The sequence below is a fragment of the Cervus canadensis genome, chromosome 8, assembly GCF_019320065.1.
Source record: "Cervus canadensis isolate Bull #8, Minnesota chromosome 8, ASM1932006v1, whole genome shotgun sequence".
NCBI lineage: Eukaryota > Metazoa > Chordata > Mammalia > Artiodactyla > Cervidae > Cervus > Cervus canadensis.
The window spans coordinates 40,218,549-40,241,588 of NC_057393.1; the positions used below are offsets into that span (position 1 = coordinate 40,218,549).

At 40.8% G+C, this 23,040-nt stretch overlaps 1 protein-coding gene across 7 annotated transcripts in view; it reads left to right on the top strand.

The window, feature by feature from the left end:
- Nucleotides 1-23,040, top strand: part of RNLS (renalase, FAD dependent amine oxidase) — a 301,302-nt gene that overhangs the window by 263,920 nt on the left and 14,342 nt on the right. For 2 of the 7 annotated variants that reach the window (XM_043476086.1, XM_043476088.1), the window contains exons 7-8: nt 15,269-15,353; nt 15,806-15,900. In XM_043476086.1, coding sequence (XP_043332021.1) covers nt 15,269-15,353; nt 15,806-15,900 — 180 coding nt within the window. Of the gene's footprint in view, nt 1-9,824; nt 10,005-11,614; nt 11,754-15,268; nt 15,354-15,805; nt 15,901-18,084; nt 18,115-18,425; nt 18,619-22,585; nt 22,607-23,040 lie in introns of those variants that run through there. The other 5 variants (XM_043476090.1, XM_043476087.1, XM_043476089.1 and 2 more) reach the window with 5 other exon arrangements.

The window sequence follows — 23,040 nt, forward strand, 5'->3', positions numbered from 1 at the left end:
ATCAGGGATCAAACCCACACCCCCTGCATTGGAAGGTGAAGTCTTAACCACTGTACCACCAGAGAATCCCACTAATGAGTTTTAATATCTGTTCATTCGAAATGTGTTTCCCTAATAATTGTGCATCTGCTCAGAAAAGACTGTAGCAATATGAGAAAAGACATACAACCCTGCTTAGTATATAGGTCATTGTTACTTTGCTGATTTAATCATTTGAAAACTCATTTTACATTTTGATCCATCTCTGATAGAAACAGACCAATTCCCTGATGCTCAAATAAGGAAAGAAAACATATCAAAAGCTTGTGTTCTCTATCTTTATTTACCTCTTCCTCTTTAAAAATTGAAATAGATATGGGACTATCTTGTGCTAGAAGCCATCCCAGGGGCCATGAGATTCAGATGGCCGGATGCCCTAAAAGACCCAGGGCAAAGGTAGCCGAGTCCCCTGGGAAATACGGGTCAGTACCTTTGGGAAAAGGGTGTATGTATGTCGGCTCCCACAGTACTTCCAAACAAGAACTTTTATTAATCAAACACAGTCAAGAAAATCTGCTCTGTTTTGAAAGGAGCATATTCAAGTGAGAAACGGCTTGAGCAGTGGGGTGATTTAATACTTGTTAGCTGATAAATATAGCCTTTGCTGGAATAAAACTATACGATGCAGGGTTGAAAAGCTTAATTACTAAACTGTCTATGCACGTCTTGTTCAGGCAGCGAGGGTGACAAATTATAGCAGTCGAGTAGTATTTTTCACCTTTGGCATTTCTGAAGGGGAGAAGTATGTCTAAAAACATCGAGAAAGTAGTAATAATCCCAGACCAGATATTACTGAAGGGAAAAAAAAGACATATTATTGAGTCACCAAGTCTTCTGTGCAAAATGCCATCAGCCCCACCCCTACGCCTACTTGGTACCTTGTTAAGTAAAAAGAACAAGGTCAATTTTACATTTATCTGATATTTTATTCTCATCCAAGTATATGTGCATGTGTGTGTATATATATGCTTCGTGCTCTGCTCAGTTGCTTGGTTGTGTCCAACTCTTTTGTGACTCCATGGACTATAGCCCACCAGGCTTCTCTGTCCATGGGATTTCCCAAGCAAGAATACTGGAGTGGGTTGCCATTTCCTACTCCAAGGGAATCTTCCCGACCCAGGGACAGAGCCCGCATCTTTTTGCATCTCCTGTATTGGCAGATGGATTCTTTACCACTGCACCACCTGGGAAGCACAATATATATAAATTCTGGCGTTACTTTTGAAAACTCAGATATTGATTCTCCCATCAACTTGAATAAAAAGCAGCATTGACTGCTTTATATTTTAGAAAAAAGATTATATATAAATAAAACATATATATGTATATTTCAAGTACATCTGTATATATATATATGTATTTTTTTCCATCCTCCTAATATCTTGTAAAATAAACAGAGCAGGGAATTATTATTCACATTTGACAAATGAGGAAACTGAGGCCCAGAGCTTGGCCAAACAAGGTCACATCATCAAATGCAGGACAAGAACCCAGGCTTCCCATGACCCACTTCTATTTACGTGGCACCACGCTGCTGCCAGATGAACATGATAATTAAAGCTGAACTGAATATTGGTTGGAGGTGCAGTCAGCACCATGTGGTCCCCTTATTGATGTTTCATTTCAGAGAGCTAACACTAATCCTGATGTGATGTATACAGGAGTCTAATACGGAATATAGTCTCTGTAGGTACTGACTAAATGATTTACATCCCGTTATTTTCATTTGCTGGTTTATTTCCTTCTTTGGGGGGCACTTGCTGTGAGAAATGGTTGCCTCCTAATGACACTGAATTTCAACCCAGCAGTAGCTGGTTAGCAAACAGGCTCCCTCTGCATTCAGCCTTTCCTTCCGTACTTCTCTTTGTCTCTCCATTCCTTTTGTTTCATTCTGTCCTCTTGTCAGTTCCTACCATCACTTTCTCCCCTCCTATTTTTTCTCCCTCCCACTTCTTACCCTGTGTCCAATTCTCCAGTCTCAGAAATCTGGAATATAAATACAACCACATTATGATTCATAGCATTTGTAATTTTTTGCTTTAATATAATCTCTTTTTTCTACAGTTCAAAGCAGTCAATCCTGCTTTTTATTCAAGTTGACGGGATAGTCATTATCTTGATTTTTCCAAAATAATGCCAGAATTTAAAACTGTAGCTTTCCAAGGTCTCAGTGCTAATAAACTAAAATATGGTACCAGGCTCTGTGGTGGACATAATGGAATATAATTAGCCATCTCCACCTAAGATGCTAGTTAGGGGAAGACAAGTCCCATAGAGTGGGAGGCAGTAATCGCAGGCAGTAGATAAGATACTGGGAATCCTAAGAGGAAGAACCATGTTTCCTCTCGAGAGAGAGGGTCTCCAAACAGAAGCAGGGATCCATCAGGAAAACAATTCTGGCAAAATCCCTCTGCTCCACACCATAATTGGGCAGCCCTGGCTGCCTTTAGGAATCCAAAGTGTATATCAGAGTGGTCAGGAAAGTGAGTGCTTTCTGTGGAGAAGGCTCAGTAAAACACAGAACGTGGTCTCTGGGAAAAGGAAGGAGCCTCAGCCAATCTCAGACTAGCTGGTGCAGGACTGAGTTGCTGTATCCTCTCTGGGATGTCCTTGTGTTTCAGCCAATATCATCTGGCCAGGTAAGCCAGGAATGGTTGAAATGGTACTATGTCCTGTGTTTTCTTCTCAACAGACAGAAATTGTAGTCTACTTAAGAGTTCACAGCAGAATCTATCAAATGTGCCTGCTAAGGAGAAAGAATTTCCAAAGAGAGTGTTCATTGAAAGGCACATAGAATCATCTTGGAATGTCTAAGTTTAGAGGGCCTTGGAGACCGTTTAGACCAGTTCTTAGCCATCTTGGATTTTGAACCTACTTGAGAAGCTTGGGAAAGCTATGAGATTTTCTCCCAATAACAACAAAAATAAGGATGCACATGTGCAAATAGAATTTGCATACCATTTTAGAGCCTACTGGCTAGCTGCTTATTTTTGTAAATAAAGTTTTATTGGAATACAACCTTGCCCACTTGTTCGTGTATCATCTGTGGCTGTTTCTGCGTTACAACAGTAGAGAGGAATGTTTGCCATAGAGACCATATAGCCTACAAAGTAAAATCGTTGCTATCTGGTCTTTTAAGAAAAAAATGTGCTGACTCCTGTTTTAGGAGGTTACAAACCCTCCAAAATCTATTTTTAAACACTGAAGGGGGAGCTCCATGGACCTCAGATTAGTAAGCTCTAAATCTGCATCCTATCAATTTATGTAAATATAGGCTTATCTTAGATGTACACATTTGGTCCACTACTCCTTGATCCCATGCCGCATCGTAAATCCTTTAATGCAAGCAGTACTGTTTTGCACATATCCCCTGGAGTTAAATAGATCTGTTTTAATCCAGACTTTTGCTCCTCATTCTGTGGCCTTGCAGTTAAACAGCTACACAGCCCCCTTCATTGTTGAAAACTGAGTTAATGGTAGCTGCCTTGTAAGATTGTTGTAAGGCTTAAATATACTTAAAACCTTAGCAAAGTGCTGGACACATAGTAAGTGCTCAATAAATAATAGCAATGATGGTGATGATGATGATAAAGGGAATAAGAGTAAGGAAGAAAATGTAAGCAGATCCTGTGCCTCAGAGACCCCTGCAAAAGGCAGTTTCCTCTGCATTTATGTAGGACACTTAGGAGAGTTGATGGTAAGAAATTTGTTCATTGACTAAATGCTGATAAAACTCGGAAACTTAACAACTCTAGAATCTCAATACCTTCATGAAACAAAACAGTAGGGTCTGCCTGAGACCAGGTGTGGGCCACTTTCTCCTTTCCTGTCATAGCTAATAAGTATATGCTTGGGACAAAGGGTTTGCTCTAATGTGGTCCTTGGAAAAAAACCAGGATAGGTCATGACCAGAAGTAGGGATAATGTAAAATAGAAGTGTTCTCTGTAGTGAATGGTGTCTTCTCCTTAGCAAGTATGTGTGCTGAATGCAAAGAATTGCATGCTTGGATTGGATTCTGCTGAAGATTATTTACTTATCTCTGAAATGCTGTGAAAACTGGGAGTGAGTTATTTCACATTCTTGACATGTTTGGCTAAGTATGCAGATTCATTTCCTGTCCCTGGCCTTCATTTTAAAAAGCTCAACTCCTGGTAAATTCTGTGACATCCTAAACTTACCACTTTCTAGATGTGTAATCTTGGACCAGTTTCTTATATCGTTGAGCCTCAGGAGCTTCATCTATAAAATGGGGACACTAATTTTTCCTGCCTTAAGGTTAGGGATTATTTGAGTGTTTTAGAATATAATATGTAAAGTGTTTAGCATTGTGCTCTGCACATAGAAAATAATAAATGTTAGCTGTTACTGTGAATCTCACTATTAGTGAAATGTGATTTAGGAAAATATTTCTGTCTGATAACCATCACACCATCTATAGGTAACTTTAAACCTAGCTAGGAAGCCACTTTATTACCTGTAAAGCTCCTGGGGACTGTATTCAAATGCCACCATAAGTTTGGCTTCATTTAAACTAAATTTTTGTCAGAAATTCTTATTGACTCGAGTAAATGAGTGAATAAATGCTTTATGGTTTATTGCTGTGGTCCTTAATATACCTTGCACAGCACACTGTTTTTCCCCAGCCAGTCTAGTCTCCCTACTCTTGTGATACCAACCACAAGTGTACTGACTGGTTCTGTATCTACTTGCCACCAAAACTGGCAAGATCAACACCATCAGGGCCTGGCACATAGGAGGTACTCAGGAAACAGATGTTGATGCAGTGAATAAATACATTCAACTGATGAACATTGCTTAGTCTAATTTCAACAAGTACCAAAGAAAAACATTGCTGATACAGAATCATCCCACAGAAGAAAAATGTACCAACCTTATCTTCAGTGTGCTGGTGCTGAGACGCTCCGTCGTGTCTGACTCTTTGCAACCCCATCACTGTAGCCCACCAGGCTCCTCTGGCCATGGGATTCCCCCGGCAAGAATACTGGAGGGGGTGCCACTTCTCAGGGAATCTTCCCGACAAACCCACGTCTCTAACATCTCCTGTATTGGTAGGCAGATTCTTTACCACTAGTATCACCTGGGAAGCCTTATCTTTGATAGAGGAGATAGTTACAAAAGTACCTACATGCTCCCTATTTGGTCTGTATCCATTAATAGGTGAGTTCAGAAAGTCCCTGCTTTATGCTCCCTCTCACTTTGGGAAGTCCTTATTTGGAGGCGGGGGAATATGGGAGAGCTGCTCTGTGTTTGAAACTGCCTAATAAATATTGCATTTCACTTTTCATTTTGCCTAATGTATAAAGGTTTCTGCCTATGAAGCCAAACATTTGAGCAAAGAATGCACGAGACTAAAGAAGCCTGATGAGTCTGTTTTACGTTTCTTATGAGAAACTGAAGTCATACACATTGAAAATTATTAAAATTAGACAGCTGAATTATCTGAAGAGGGGAATTAGTGGAATTTCAATTTAAAGAATTATTAACTAGAAATTCATTTTTGCATCAATTTCTGCACTTTTTCCTTTCCAGAATACTTGGTTCACTTCTTTGTTCTTTTCAGTGCCCCTGGTGCACATGGCATATTAAAGTCGGGTGAATCTTGCAAAGCCTTGGAATCAGGATTTCTTTAGAATGTAGTAAACTCTATTGGGAGAGGTTTTGTATGTGTGTGTCTTTTTTTTTCTTCACTTTGGAATTCCCCAGTACCCAGAACAGTGCTTGTCACAAATTGAGTGACTAATTCAAGAAATTTAGACCATCAGATTTTAGGAAGCTGCGTTATATAATTAGAAGATGTAGCAAAAGAAATGAAAAACCAGAAGTCTTTCAAGTCCAAAAAGATACCAAAAAATGAAAATGAAAAAGCTTTTGAGTGTTACTTATGTAAGTTCCAAAGACAAGAGTCATGTCTGACTTATCCAAAATATATCCCCCAAACCTAGCACAGAGTAGGTCACATAGTAGACCCTGAATAATTTTTTATTGAATGGATAAGTGATTGAAAAAAGGAAAGCTTATGTGAAAATGAGTGTTAGATTCTAAAAAACCCAAGAGAAAAAATCCCAGAAATACATTATTTAAAATGAGCCATCTCTGTGTAGCTGTTGTGTTTGTGTATACACACGTGTGCTAGAGTGGGGAGGGGGGGACAAGGATGTTTTTCCTGTGCAAACAACCAACGTAGCTTCTGTGGCAGTGTGTTCTGCATTGTGGTTTATCATCTACCAACAATGTGTAAGCAGGGTTTATTGAATCACATTTGTATTTTCTTGGTATTCTCTTTATTAGAATTGATTTAAAGGTGACAGGCTTTAGATCTAGTGTAGGATCCACTTCTACAAGTCACCAACCTTAAACTCACATAGTACGTTTTAGCCATTAAAATAAACCATGTGTATTTACTTTTTGGAAAACAAACTATTTTCTGCAAACCAAAAGATTGTCCTAAAAGTGTTAATACAGAGGTCATTGTGGAGAAAAACAAAAATTGGCAAGTGTCACTTCATTGAGAGAAGTGTATTATCCAGGGTGAACAGTACTGTGACGAATAAGCTCTGTATTACAGGAAAGAGCTGAAAGAATGTCTATAACCAGGAAATCTGTTCATTTAATAAACCATATTAATCATAGCAATAATAACCTTATAATTATTTCAATAAATGCTAAATATGTCATAAAATTAACATATATAACTGATAAAACCAATGGTAAACCCATAAGAGGGGGAAGCTATCTTAGAAGGATAAAGACTATTTTAAAACTATAACAGACATCACAATTAAGAACCAATTACTAGAATTATCTGCATTAAATTGGGAAGACATCAAAGATCTCTGCATCAATGTTTTGAAATTTCTAGGGAATGCATTAAGGCATGGAACACACTTAAGAGATGTGAACACTAGAAAAGAAAGGTGAAGTGATTCCTAATTTCTGTCAATATGATTATACTTCTTAGAAAACTCAGGTGAACTAACTTTTCAAATTAGTAAGACACTTCTAGTCACTACTAGAGACTACTACTAGTCACTACTTTGAGTATTATAAACACTCAAAGGCCAGTAATTTTTCTATATGTTAATACAAATATATCATATATATTTTTATTAACAAACAACATAGAATACAAAAACATATCTCCAGGAAAATATATCTAGAATTTATATAAGGAAATATTTATTAAATTTTAATATATTTTTAAAAAATTGAATAAGCAGAAATATATACCATGTCCCTGTAGGGGGATACTGAATATAATGAATTTTTCCATTTTCCTCTAATTATTCTATAGATTAAACGTAATCACAATGGGATTTTGTTAATATGAAACAATAATTCTAAAGTTCATCTAGAAAAAATTAATAGGTGACAGTAACTAATAAGTTTATGAGCAGGCAGGCCATAAGTATTGAACTTACCATATATTAAGATATATTATAGAATTAGGTAAATAAAGCAATTCACTAATGATCCTAGAATTGACATAAATAAATGGAAATAAAGGCTATAAACGCACTTAATGTAGTGAAGAAACATTACAAAGCTATTGAGAAAAGAAGACACATGCTACAACATGGATGAACCTTGAGGATGTCATGCTAACTGAAATAAGCCAGTCACAAAGGACAAATAGCCTATGATCCCACTTATGTAAGGTTCCTAGAGTAGTCAAATTCACAGAGACAGAAGCAGTGAGTAGTTGCCAGGAGCTGAAGGAAGTGGGGGTGGGGAGTTAGCGTCTAATGGTACAGATGGAAAAGTTCTGAAGGTGGATGGTGACGATGGTTGCAGGATAATGTGAACATACTTAATGCCGCAGAACTGTACACTTGAAAATGGTAAATTTTACGTTGTGTATATTTTACCACAATTTTTAAATAAGAAGTTGATATTTGTTACATTTAAAAAAAGGAGTAGGAGGAGAGCATTTACAAACCAATAAGAGAAGCATGAGGCCCCTTCTCTCCAGCAGAAAAATAGATTGATTCTATTTTTCCCCCTTACATCCTATTTAACAGAAAAGGCCAAAAATGGGAGAAAACACACACATATATGAACATTTTTCACTTGGTAAGTAATCAAAATACAAACCTATGTATATGTATATACATATATATGGGTTTCTCTGGTGGTTCAGACGATAAAGAAACTGCCTGCAATGCAGGAGACCTGGGTTTGATCTCTGGGTCAGGAAGATCCTCTGGAGAAGGACATGGCAACCCACTCCAATATTCTTGCCTGGAGAATCCCATGGACAGAGGAGCCTGGTGAGCTACAATCCATAGGGTCACAAAGAGTCAGACATGACTGAAGCAATTTAGCATGCACATACACGTATATATGTATACACATATATATGTGTGTGTGTAGGGTTTCCCAGGTAGCATTAATGATTAAAAAAAAAAAACAAAAAAACCTGCCAGCCAATGCAGGAGATATAAAGAGACACATACTCTATCCCTAGGTCAGGAAGATCCCCTGGAGGAGGAAATGGCAACCCACTCCAGTATTCTTGCTGGGAGAATCCCATGGACAAAGAAGCCTGGAAGGCTATAGTCCATAGGGTTGCAGAGAGTTGGACACAACTGAGGCAACAGCACGCACGCATGTATATGTGTCTGTTCACGTTTGCCTTATGAATAAATGAAGGAATGTAGGTTAGAAACCATAACAAAATGCAATTTTTCATCTATCAAATTGATGATCTAACAATTACTAACTTCTAAAAGGAGAAGGAAATGGCAACCCACTCCAGTATTCTTGCCTGGAGAATCCCATGAACAGAGGAGCCTGGCAGGCTACTCTCCATAGGGTGGCAGAGAGTCGGACACTACTGAAGCAACTAAGCACAACTTCTAAAAAGAGATCAAAACTGTTAGAAGTTAAAATGTTCACAACCTCTCTGAAAAGTAAGTTGGCAACAGGTATCACATTTTTAAACATGCTTTTTTGACTTGATAATTACATGTCTAGGAATCTATCTTAAACAATCCAGGATTCAGATAATAATTTATATTGTTGTGTGTTTATTTAAGTATTAGTTATTATGATAGTGAAAAGCTGGAAACAACCTAAATAAACACTAATAGGAAATGGCTGAATAAATTCCAATAGATCAAAACAGTGGAATTTAATTCAGTCGTTTGAAAATGTGCTCTTCAAGCATACTTGCCCATCTGGAATAGTTCTATGATACAGTGTTAAGAGAGATCACCCCAAATATGCAACAATAAATTCAGAATGTATTATGGTCTTCATTCTATTAAAATAAAAAGTGCATATCATGTGCATTTGTGTGTGTGTATAAAGTAAAATATACTAAAATCTTAAAGTTCTCAGGGTGGTGGGATTTTGAATGATTTTTATACTTTTTCAGTATTTTACAAGGAACAGACAGGCTGCCAGTTGACCTTGTTTTAAGGTGCTCCAGAGGGCAGAACCAAGACCAGTAGCATTAGGCAAGCAACTGGAACTAATATGAGAAAGAAATTTCTAAGAAGCAGAACTTCGTGCAGCAGAACTCTGAGGGCTTCTTTCTGCTTTCCTGGGACACGTGGTCACCAACTAGAGTATCCCACCAACTAGAGAGGTCACAGGAACTGTGCTGCCCAACCCCAGCTGAGTCATAGCACCTGGGGGAAGGCAAGGGAGGTGGGGATTGAGGTGATAGAATGCAGATTCCTGGGTCACGCATACTCATCTATCTGAGCTGAACGTCCAGGACTGAGGTCTGGAAATTTGCATTTTCTTTCCATTTCTCCAGAGGATTCAGAGGCAATCAGATAATTTCTGCATTGGAGAAGCCACAGATTAGAAGATTTACGGTTGCTTCCCATGTGGAGACTCAAAGCAAGCCTGAGACTCAAAAGTCTGGAGATTTTCTGACCCAGGAAATGCAGATGTAGAGAATGGACTTGTGGACACAGTGGGAGAAGAAAACGGGACGGACTGAAAGTGTGGCATTGACATGTGTGCACTACCATGTGTAAAGTAGATGAGTAGTGGGGAGTTGCTACACAGCCCAGGGGGCTCAGTGTTCTGTGCTGACCTAAAGAGGAGGGGGAAGGGCATGGAGGGAGGCTCCAGAGGGGGAAGATATTTATTTTTACAGGTGATTCACACTGTTGTACAGCAGAAACCAACACAGCATTATAAAGGAATTATCCTCCAATTAAAAATAAAATAAAACCCAGAGTAGCATAGATAAAAAGGGAAATATGAAAAAAAAAAAAGGGGGGGGGGGAAATATGCTGGATGGGGCTGGAAGGGAGGATGGAGTCACCTGATGTTCAGCACTGCCCAGTGCTTAATAATTTAGGCATTTAACCTCTGGTCTAGGGGCCCCTCACCTTGTAACCCAAGTGAGAGAATTTTCTTGTTCTTAGAAAAATGCATACTAAAGTATTTGGCAGTGTGAAAATCACTCAGTTGAGTCCAACTCTTTGCGACCCCATGAACTATACAGTTCATGCAATTCTCCAGGCCAGAATACTGGAGTGGGTAGCTGTTCCCTTGTCCAGGGAAAATTCCCAATCCAGGGATTGAACCCAGGTCTCCCGCATTGCAGGCGGATTCTTTACCAGCTGAGCCACAAGGGAAGCTCAGTAGTAATTTAGTAGTAAAGGGGCATTTTTTTGTCTACAACTAACTCTCAAATAATTCAGAAGAAAAAAAAATTAGATATGGAGTTGAGAAAATGCAAATGTAGCTAAGCTAGAAATTTAAGTAAAAGATAAATGGAGATCTTTGTCCTATTTTTTAATCTTTTCTGTAAGCTTGAAATTTTATTAAAATAAAATGCTACCCCATCAAAAAAGACAATTTAAAGACAAAGCAAACATAATGGTAATCCATAGTCCACTTGAATCTAAATCACCAAACATGCTTTTTCATTCATTCATTTATTCAACCAACATGGATCAAAGGCTTATTCTGTACCAGGCTCTCCATTCAAAACACTTGGGATGTATCAGAGATCCAGCACTTTTCTGCCCGCACACTAGTCACAGCAGAGTTTGGTTAACATAAAATGCAGATTCAGGGGACTCGAGACTGAGTGCATTAGAATCTCTGAAGCAGGGACCAGGGATCCATAATGTACAGAATTTCCTGCAATGTTGCTTATATACATTAATGCTGAGCTATTTTTCAAAATATGGACTTTGATCCATAGTGGTTTATAATAGCAATTTAGTGAACAAAGAATTTTTTTACATTAAGATAACAGAAAAAGAGAAAACAGAAAAAGAAACTAAGAATGCTGACACATGGTAAGAGTCATTATTATTTTATAAAACTTTGGTTTCCATGCCCTTGACTCACTAAGTAAACTGGGTTTCATGTAGAAAACCACTGCTAGAAAATATATGTAAAATATATCACGTCTTTTTTCCTCTCTAGCCCCTGTACCCAACAGTTCTCCCTTAGTCCAGATCGAGGGCTATTGAGAGCCTGGGGCACATTCACAGCCTTGAGAAGCAACAGGCCGTTCCGGGAATTTGACTCACTGACCAAATCCCTGGCGTGACGGCACTTCCTTTTCCTTCTGCGTAGGGCCCAGAGCCGCACTGTCCCACAGATGGCAAAGTCTCCAGCACGTCACCTCACCTCTTTTGAAGGACCCGACAGAGCATGGCATGCGGTCTGTCCTGGCACTTGGTGGCAGAGATAGAGCCACCACAAGAAAGGAACTTCTGAGACTGAATACTTCCACCTCCCTGGATGCTTTTTTGAAGAAACGAGAACAGAGCACACAGCATAGCCCCTTTTCCAGACCACAGTGCTGGGCATTTAATTCAGGCTCCTCATGTCTGGTTGAAATCCTATGTAGCCCATACTTTCTGACCCAGATGAGACAGAACGGTTGTCTTAAATCAAAATGAAACAGGATGGGGTTAACAAACCCACATGAAATGCGCTGAGGACTCCTCTCGGGGAGCCCAAGAGCCTGCTGAGCTGACCAGACCAGGGACATTCCTGTGGTTGACTTGTGAGCTGGCCACGCAAGTTTTGTTGTCACTAGGAAGAGAAATCCACAGGCCAGTTCAGCAGAAATGGTCCCTTGGCTCCAGGGAGGGCGGCCATAGGTGAGTCATCAGCAGTTCAGAGGCCTGAGAAAGGCCGCTTTCATCTCCGTCTCATGGCAAGAGGAGTCTCTCTTAAGGAACTGAAAATGGAATTACTCAAACAAAAAACTGCTAACCTCACCAGGACAATTCGTTTCCTGACCCGAGTATGGGAATTGCCATTGGTAACCACCCCCCCTCAAAATGAATGTGGCTCATCAGAAAAGGGCAAAGTGAGATACTCTCAGATGTATTTAGTGACATGTTCACAGCATTAGAAGCCAACCCTTCCCCACCTCAAACCAAAGCACTGAAATGCTTGATTCTGTGCAGTTGTGGTAGAAATGTCCTCTATCAAAGGCAGACTCTAGTACCGCAAGCCAAAGATAAATAACAGAGGAAATCATTGAGACCATGACCTCTTGATGACCCCCTGGAGCTAAATCTTTGCTAGACCTCAGAATATGAAACAGTCCACCAAGCCCGCCAGCAGCAGTTTGTGTATGAACAGCCTGGAAGCCATCTCCGCCTGCAGAAGACCGGCTCTCTAGAAGTTTGAGAAGAGAAATCCCAAAGGAATTTCTTGTTCTATTCCCCGAAGCAAGGGTTTGTTGTTTAGGTGAAGAACCCTCTTCTGAGAAATGAGCTCATTCCTGGGCCTCTGCCAGAGTTGCCTTGAAAAGGTATTTGCCTGGGAGTTGGGATGGTGTCTATCTCCTGTCCAGTGTGAGATATTAGTATTTGAAAAAATGTGTTCTCTCACGAACTAGCAAATAAAATGAACCTCGGGATCTCACAAGGGCCTTCTTCCCTCTGCTGATTTCAGTGACGGATGCAGATCATCAAACATTACGGAGTGTTTGCTAGCTGATGAGGACTGTGCAAAGTTCTCCGGGGATCCTGAGCAGACTCAAGTTGCTCCTGTGAGGAAGCACTATGGTGTCCCCTCTTGAGACAGTGTCACAGCACAGGAAAGAAACTCCTGGCTACCACTTCCGGTTTAGAAACCCTGGAGGCACAAGACAGCAACTGAGACTGAAGGAAGCCAGTATTTAACAGTCAGGGTGTGGCCCCGAACTGCTCTTGGACTGTCTGGCTTGATGGTTGAGGCAAAGCCAGCTAAATCTTCAGAATAAAAAGCATGGAGCAAAGCTGGAAGACTAAACCTGACCCTCAGTCCAATAGGAAGGAGACCTTGATGGGAGGAGGGATTCAAATGATCAAACAAATTGGCATCTGTTGGCTCTAAGAATCACCAAGCAGCACAGAGGTCAATTGATTATATATGGAGACATGGATGTCATTGAGTTTTTTGTTTTTTACCCCTTTCTCTTCTTGTCAAAGAGGTCATCTCTCCCCCAAAACCTAAAATAGCCTCAAAGTTTAGAAGGTTTATGGGCCCTCTTCTCAGAATATAAAAGATTTGGGTGAGATAACTGGATTTCCAAGTATGCTTCAGTCGTGGAAGTTTTTATTCAGACCAAGTTGCCTGTTGTCTTGTAAATAAATGAAGCATATACAAGGAAAGCAATCCCTCAGGTGGAAGCAGGACTCCCACTGGGCTCCTCTGTGTGCCCCATCCCTCAGTCATGTCTGACTCTTTGTGACCCCATGGACTGTGGCCCTCCAGGCTCCTCTGTCTGTGGAATTCTCCAGGCAAGAATACTGGCGTGGGTTGCCATTTCCTCCTCCAGGGAGTCTTCCCGACCAGGGATCAAGCCCACATTCTCTTGAGTCTCCTGCATTGGCAGATGGATTCTTTACCACTAGTGCCACCCTGAGAAGCCCCTGAGTTCCTCTGAGGGGTCCTCAAAGTACAGCTTAAATGAAGACTAAGAAGAACTTCTCAGATCCTTGCTGCCTGATTCTGGAACTTCATGAGCCTGTGTCCCCTCAGAATTCATGACTTCTGTCCTTGACTTATCATGTGGCAGTCATCCAAATGGCTTGTCTAAACCTTGTGAAACCCAAGTGTCCTATTTCACCATGTCTACTCTCTAGGAGTGAGCTAGCCCAGGATTTGGTTTGATGATGGGTGAGAATAACCACTCAGAGCTAGTTAATGTCACTGTCACTTTGGTTTTCTGCCGCTGCATCAAATAAGCAATGAAAAAATAGGAAGATAGGGGAGGGAAAAAAAGACAACTAACAAACTTCTCTTGTGCATGGGACCTTAGTTTAGTCCACACATAAAGAACCAGCTCTCAGGGATCCTGTTGTAAATACTCTTTTGTTCAGAGAACTACCAATTCACACCCACTCCTTGTGAATGCTAAACCAGAGTCTTGTTCACGAAAACATTTTATTCAATCTCATGGTTATAAAATACTTTTTAAAGTTGCCAAAGAAGACTGATAGATGTTATTCCCCTGGATTTTGCATTATATTGCTTCTTCGCCCAAAGAAGATACCCCTCCCAACATTTCACTGATCTTTTATTATAGACTCCAACAATTTGCTGACTTCAAGGAACATATGTCAATTGTCTCCCTAATATCTACTGCCTTTCTTTCCAAAGACTTCTTTTGGATACCTTCCCTTTTCCCATCCTCAGTCCATGTGATCTGGGATGGGGCCTCCCTCCTAAGTCTATATTAATCAGCACCTCACACAATGTTGGCCACAGCAGCTGGTTCTGGGTCAAAATAAACATGAAATAAACTCATTCTATCAAGTTGAAGCTCAGAACCTTGCAAGAGTTTCCCAGTGGACTTGGATTCGTGAAGATATGTCACCAGAGCTCCTGTAGCCACGCCACTATAGAAGGATTGCCTTAAGAGTAGGGATCCAAACTGTGATAAGATAGAACCATGAAAACCAGAATAGAATCCTTCTGTCTGGAGGGCCGTATCTCACCCCCAAACTCTAGGTTGTTGGCCTGGTTGAAAGAGGATAATTTCGCCACTTTAAAAAGGAACAGAAATAGAAATGCCAAGTGTGTGAAGTATTCTGGGACTACTGGGCATCCAACATGCTGTGTTAATCACAAAGGGGAAAAGCCCTCTCTTTTGGCCAGGAATCAAGGGAGTTATTTTGGGAGCAGCCTCACCAGTGACCCAGACATTTCCATTTGAGTTCCAAAGTTCCAAAGAACATAAGCCTTGAGAATCTTTTCCATTGGCCCATGTTTCTTTCTCCACAGGGCTTTCTGCACAAATCTGCTACAACTCCAGCATGCACCATCTCAAGGGAGCCTGCAGAGAAGCAGATCATTGTCATTAGAGAGGGTGAGCTTTCCTGGGAAGTGACTTGTCTGCCCATTCAAAAGACCTCATGGCTCATTGTCACCTGTGTCTTAACTAGCTTCATAAAAAAAACTATTTTGAATGCTACATGCTGCGCTCAGTTGCTTCAGTCATGTCTGATTCCTTGAGACCCCATGGACCAAGGCCCACCAGGCTCCTCTGCCCATGGGACTTTCCTGGCAAGAATACTGAAGTGGGCTGACATTTCCTTCTCCAAGGGATCATCCCAACCCAGGGATCGAACCCACATCTCCTGCATTGCAGGCAGATTCTTTCACTGCTGAGCCACCAGGGAAGCCTTCAGAATGCTATACATGCCAAATTTTACCAGCCTATCTTCTGTCAGTTAAATGCCCCATATCAAAAAGCCCAACAAATGACAACCATTTCTACAATTTTTATAATGTTTTCTATGTGAATTTCTCTAACCTGAGCCACTAAATGCCTGAGAGATGAAGGAAGAGGGATTCAGAGAAAAGTACTGCATGATACAAGCCCTAATGGGATGATGGACCAGTATTCTACTCAGGTAAGCTCAGACCTTCCTCTTATTCAAAAAAGAATGATAAATCAGTTATAGTAACCAATATAAATTATGTACTTCTGCATGATCTCATTTTATATTTAGACAAACCCTATCATGAAGGTAGAATTTGTATAATCCTCTTTGAAGCAATGAGGACACCTAGTCTCAGTGTGCATAAATAATTTGCCTAAATAACCCAGGGAGCAAATGACTGAGCTGAAACTTGAACCCAGGCCATCCTGAATCCAGAACCTGGACCCTTAACTACACTTCCCTATTTCCCAAATCATTGCGACTTTGGGAGAGCCTGAGCTTTTACATTTGATGGGTTATTGTTGTTATTTAGTCACTAAGTCATGTCCAACTTTTTGTGACCCCATGGACTGTAGCCTACCAGGCTCCTCTGTTCATGGAATTTTCCAGGCAAGAATATAGGAGTGGGTTGCCATTTCCTCCTCCAGGGAATCTTTCCAACCCAGGGATCGGATCGAACCCACATCTCCTGCATTGACAGGTGGATTCTTTACCACTGACAAAGTACATTTGGTGGGAGGCAGCTCTTTTTAAGAAAGAGGAAAAAATATATGAAAACAGAACTCAGTACAGGGCCTTAGAAGGGGTTCATGCAGGTGAGAGAGGCTGAAGCTTAAGCTCTATTAACTTCCCAGTAAGTCTGCTTTTGACTGTAATGATGCCAGTATTGGCAACAGTGTTACTATGAAGAGTGATAATTATTCTTCAAATGCAAATATATGAAAATCTGGTTGGTTTAGGATTTTAGGATTTACTTTGGGAAACAAAGTTGTTCTGGGTGCTCAGAGAGCCTCCCTGCTCCCTTCCCAACCACTGTATAATTTCTCTGCATCTGAGTTACACCCCACCTGCTCAAAGTTTCTCCATATTATCCTTGTATCTCTATTGATCTGCCTCACTTTCAACTTCTTAATAATAATTATAATAATTATAATTAACATTTCTAGAGGTGCACGGCACTGCTTTAAGCAATTTTTTCATTGCTTGTTAGAAACTTTTCAGATGAGGAAACTGAAGTGCTGAGAGAAATCTGCACTCTTAACCACTACACCAGAATGCTTCAAGTAGCCCAGGTCAATCAATCATCAACGCAAGAAGACTCCACAGAGGCCAGAATAAAGTACAGTAATCACAGTGTCTTGATAAAGTAACAGACATAAGGCTAGATGTTCTGTAAATCACAGACCCAATGCCCTGATCTGAAGTCTCCTTTCGGTACCTTTGTGAATAGTGCAAGAACAAAAATATATTTCAAGTCAAGTCAGCTATTCTGAGACATACAAGACCTTGAAATATGTGATTTATTGATAAGAAATACGTTTTTTTCCCTGGGTTGCAACTGTTGAAGAATAAGCTTGGCAGTGCCTGAATTTATATATTTATCATAAGTTTTATACTTTTGTAGTTATTATCAAATTACTCATACCAGAAAGTTGTGCTTCCCCAGAAAACTGGTCGCCAACCAGGAATGGTGCCAGAGGAAACTAGGAGGGTTGTGTCTGATTACCTGATCAAACTGGCTTGGCCAACTTCCTGGGATTGAAGTGCCAAGAAGAGTGCATATCTGAGTCATGTTCCATGAACCTCAGTGTTTGAAGAAAACTCAAAATTTATATAGCTCAACCCCCTTTCATTTACAGATAAAGGCAATGAGACCCTAGATGCCAGAGGTCACTGACATCATGAGCATAGTTCATTCAAAAAACTAGTTGAACAGATTATGGAGCTAGGACAGAGGACTTCCCACTGCCCCATATTGCCCCATGGTTAAGTCATGCCATTGGGTACTTGATCTATAATACTTAAGTTAAAAAAAAATAATTCTATGACATACATGTACAAGGTTTTCATTGGTCTGAGCTCTGCCTGCCTATCACCATCATCTCCTAAAATCCCTCAGTATGAACACTTGTTTTTTTGGTTTTTGTGGCTGTGTGGCGTGTGGGATCTTAGTTCCCCAACCAGATATCAGACCCACACCCCCTGCATTGGAAGCAGGAAGTCTCAACCACTGGACCACCAGAGCAAGTCCTCTCACTCTCTATTTTCCAGACAGTACTCACTATGCACTCTTGTCTTAGCTCTGGCTGCTGTAACAAAATATCATAAATTGGTGGCTTATAAATAAAGGAAATGTATTTTTCACATTTCCAGAGGCTTCAAGTCTGAGATCAAGATGTCACCACGGTTGGGTTCTGATAAGAGCCCTCTTCCAGGCTGCAGACAGCCAACTTCTTGCTGTATCCTCACAGGTTGGGAAGTGGGAACACTAATTCCATTCATGAGGGCCCCACCTTCATGACCATGGGTGGTCAACAGCCCTCCATTCAAATATCCTCCCCCTGGGAACTAGATTTCAACATATGAATTTTGGGAGGGGGACACAAACATTTGATCCATAACAACTCACTGCTCTGAGTCGTGTGTAGACTGCTTTCTGCATCTGGGCTGCCTTTCTCCCGATTCTCCACCAAATGAACTCCTTCATTTTTCAGAACTCACAAGTGTCACCTTCACCGTGAAACTTCCCATGAAAACTGCTCATGCTCCACCCATCCATCCAGAAAGGATTGGTTTGATCCTTCTGTTCTCTCAGTGCACAGTTCTCAGAGCTTTTAGCACTTGCCACGCTGTTTTTGACTCTTGGTTTAATTTTACTCCCTCCATTAAACTCTGAATGGCTTAAAGTCAGAGATTCAATGTTGGTCATCCTTTTAGTCACTTAATGCCTAGGCTCTAGTGGGTACTAAAAAATTGTAACAATAATCAGTGACCTTCAACGCCCATAATAATCCTAAAGGGAGGGTCAGGTAGATATTACCAGGGCTCACCAAGGCTTCTGGTTCCCATCTTGAAGTTAAGCATGGACCTGTGACCTGCTTTGGCTGATGAAATTTAAGTGGAAATGATATATGTCACCTCCACATATAATTCTCTAAAAGCAAGCACTCTTTTCCCCTGCAATGGTGGACCCTAAATTCTCGTGTTCATTAGGCAACATCATAAGATGGGGAAGCCTCAGTCATTGGACAAATAGTATGGGTGAGAAATAGATCTCTGTGGTTTTAAATCACTGATATTTTGTATTTGTTACTGCAGCATGACTTAGCCTTTCCTAACTAATACCAAGAGGGTCTCATGTTATCCCCTTTTTATAAATGAGTTAAGGTCACCCAGGTGGTAAGTGTCAGAGTGAGAATTCAAACTCTGTTAAGATGTCATGTTAGACCTTGTCTTCCAGACCACTGTGGAGAGGGAAGGAGGAAAGAAATCAGTCTTTTTCCCTGCTTGGGCATCCCAACTGCTGCTTCCTTTCCGGCTGCCAGTCATTGTTAGGAATTGGTAGTGTAGTTATTCCTTCAGAAAATATTTAAGCAAGTTCTGCTGTACCACCTTCCCATGTGTGGGAAACTGGGGACATCCACAATGCACTTTAGCTTGAGAGATTTGAGCTTATCAGTAACAGAGCGTCAGAGACTGCCCTTTATTTCCCCCACTTTCTCATGATCCCTGTGCCAAAGATCCCTAGGTCTCTGGCAAAGGGATGAGACTATCTTTTCCAATATCCAGACATCACAGGCTCCTACCACTCCAAGGTAAGAGCGCCTCTATAGAATCTGATCAAATGGTTTTTATTGGGACCTAATGGCCAAATCTTAGGCCAGAGATTTATTGCTAACCATCGTCACCTTAACTCACCTTGTAGCTTTGAATTTATCACTTTTCCCATTATTTCAGTTTTTTCACTTGTAAAAGAGAAGAATGAATATTTGCCATCATCAAATAATAATTGTGCTTTGTATGGAAATGAGCAGTCATGACTAGCATACATATCAGGGTTACACAGTTAATATTAATTATTTCATGTATTTCTCACGACAGCCCTAGGAGAAAGGCATTATTATATTCTCTGTTTACAGCCATGGAAACTGAGGCTCAGAGAAATTAACTAACTTGCCCAAAGGTATCAAAATAAATGAGTTATGAAGTCAGGGTGCAGACCTGGTTCTTTCCACAAGTCAAATTAGGTTTTATTTAATAGGATCCAGAATGCATAGTTTTAAACATTTATCTTTGGTGTCCAAAATCCTTTGAAAATGTATGCCTAAAAGACTCTCTTATAGGAATTATCATTAATGTCACAGTCAGTCAATGATATTCATAGACTACCCTTTATGTCCTACCAAGAATAATGACAATAACATTTTACATACAAGACTGCCTTTCAACTTCTCAAAGAACTCTCCCTATCTATTGATGCATTTTATTCTCCCAGAAATACTATTGTTCCTAAGACATGAGGTTGAAGAATTTGCCTAGGGAGTTATTAAGTCTCCTCACTCTTCATCCAGTGAAATTTCTTTGGGGAGGAGAAATGTCTGTTCATGCCTATATGATTTAATTATCTTATTGGATTTTTTTAAGGTAAAAGAATCAATGTTTGTTGTAACAAACCAAACAGTACAGATATGGTTTTCAGATAAATCACCTTTCTCCTTCTTCTTCCAATTCCACACCCCCCACAAAGGTATCCATGGCAATGGATTGGTGTATAATCTTTCACTTTCACTCTGGATAATGAAAATCTATAGCTTCTAAGATAATATCATAGCCTGGGTCATGTAGTAAAATGCACTTCCTGCAGGAAGTCAGAAAGTATAATTCTGGTAAGTTTTAGCACAGGAATCCATGTGGTATTCTCGCACTGACCCTAGAGTCAACTGCTGACTCACCTACTCATGCCTGCATCCCTCCTCCTAAAACTCTAGGCCTCCCAGCCTGACCAGTTACAAACTAGGCTCCCAGAATTAATTGGTGCTGGTTGAGTTTAGTATGTTCCCAGTTTCTCACCCCCTTGACATAATATGTGTTCATCCTTGTGCATAAAAAAGAGGAGCTAAACCCACCCAGTCACCCTTGCCAGCTGCTCCTCAGTTTCTGCTGAGGGTATTTTGTGGTGTCTAAGGATTACTGTGTGTGTTTGCTCAGTTGCATCCAACTCTTTGCAGCTCTATCGACTGTATCAAGTAAGGCTCCTCTGTCCATAGGATTTTCCAGGCAAGACTACTGGAGTGGGGTGCCCATTTCCTACTCCAGGGGAATCTTCTCCAGGGATCAAGCCCCTGTCTCTTGCATGGGCAGGTGGATTCTTTACCACTAGCACCACCTGGGAAACCCTAAGTATGACTTTATAAGAACTTTAAGTTGGGAGTGAAGTCTTGGTACGCACAGGGCTCCCTGATCTAAATGCAGCAGATCTTCCACTAATTCCTTCCTGCCACTCTCTTGACAGCGTAAGGGTGTCTCTTGGGCTCTGTCCTAATATTGTTTTACAATCGTTTAACTTACACTCACATCACATCAATTTTGACATCATAATGTGATTTATATTGATTTGAGGCTGCCATCAGGATGAGTTCATAACTATGTCAAAACCTCTGCTGAGTAAATAAAGAACTGATTTTGAACGTGGGGAATGATGGAGGATGGAAAAAATCACAGAAAGAGATCAGAAACAATACAAGCTCAGTAGGGAAATTTTAGACATCAAACATTTTTTTTTTTAACACTAAATACCAAAGGTCACTAGTCTCCCACATCAAATACACAGACAATTTTTTTTAAACAAATCCATTTCAGTCTGAGTCTTGAGACAAGTCTAAAATATGTGATTTTGCAAAGAAGAGTGGAGGATAATTTTAAATTTGCTGTTTTTTAAAAAATGAAGGAGGAACTGTTTGGGGTGGTGGGGCAGGCGGGGGTGGGGGGACAGAGTAGAGAAGAATGGAACCCTCTTCCTCTCCACCCTCCTCTAGCATATGGACTTCAACTTATCCAGCAAGGTCAACATCAGAATAACTGATCCTGAAGCGCGAAATCCCCAAATCATACTCATTTGTGGCCCTAAGATGCCAGCAGAGGGGCAAAGCGGGCTCCAAGGAGTGGCGTTGTGGCTGTTTTTAAAGAGCTGGTAGTCCCCCACGCACTCAGTTAAGGCTGCCTGGAGCTCCCAGACATGGCCCAAGTGCAACTTCCACAGTCTCTCTTGGCAACAGTTCAACAAGGGGAGGAGGTCTGGCCAAAGGTGGGTGGAATCAGGCTGAGAACGTTCCTTCACCCATCCCATCCTGTCTGAAAAAAGGCGGATGGACACGGAAGGCTTTCTGCCGAGTTCCCGCCGACCTTAACTGGAAGAGCTCGCGCTCTTTCACATCTGCAGCTGTGTCCTCCTCGGGGAGTTGTCCAACTAAATGTGATTTTAAACATCTGTCAGCTAAATCAGAGCTCCAGATTTAGCACTCGGGAACATTATGTGGATTTGTGATGCTCGCTGGAGAAGGCTGGATCCATAAACCAAGCTCACATGAGACAGCCGGGTGGTACTTCTGGTAGGTCATTTCATCTATGACACATTTAATTTGCCTGCACATTTATGAACGTTATGTAAAGGGAAAGAGTGACCGTTTCCCTGAACACCGCTTTCAGAAATGCTGCAAGATCAATAGCCAGAGGGGAGTGTCTTTACACTGGAACTCTGACTGTATTCCAATCCAGTCTTTCGCCTGGAATTTAAAAAATTAAATAAATAAAGGCCCCAACAGGCCCGTTTTGCCTGGATTTCCTGAAACTCTATTTTCTGCCCTTTCTGGTGCAGCTATAACTTTGCTCCATGGTACCCATCCTGGAGGAAGAAAAGTTCTGCACATAGTCATGATGCCTTATTGTTGTGTTTGAAGAAGTCAAGCATGGGAAAACCATCCTCCCTCCATTGGATGGTTTCTAAAAAGGTATGCTACTGTTCATGAGAACTGTGAAGCTGGGACTTCACTTAAAGACTGTCTCTTTGCTGAGGCAATACTCCTGGATGATTGGCTAAAAATAATGTCAGTTCCTGAGATTATGATGTCCTTGGAGGGAGACAAGAGGAGACATAGCCTTGCAACTCAGTATGGGTTCCCAACAGACAATTGATCTTGTGAACTTGTAAATTTGCTTTGCTTAGGTTAGTGCAAAAACTCAGCGTCCAAAGTCCATTTCTCCATTAAGCCTTCCCTATTTCCTCAGATGCAGTTAGTTCCCCCTTCACTGAGTTCCCAAGATAGCCTATGG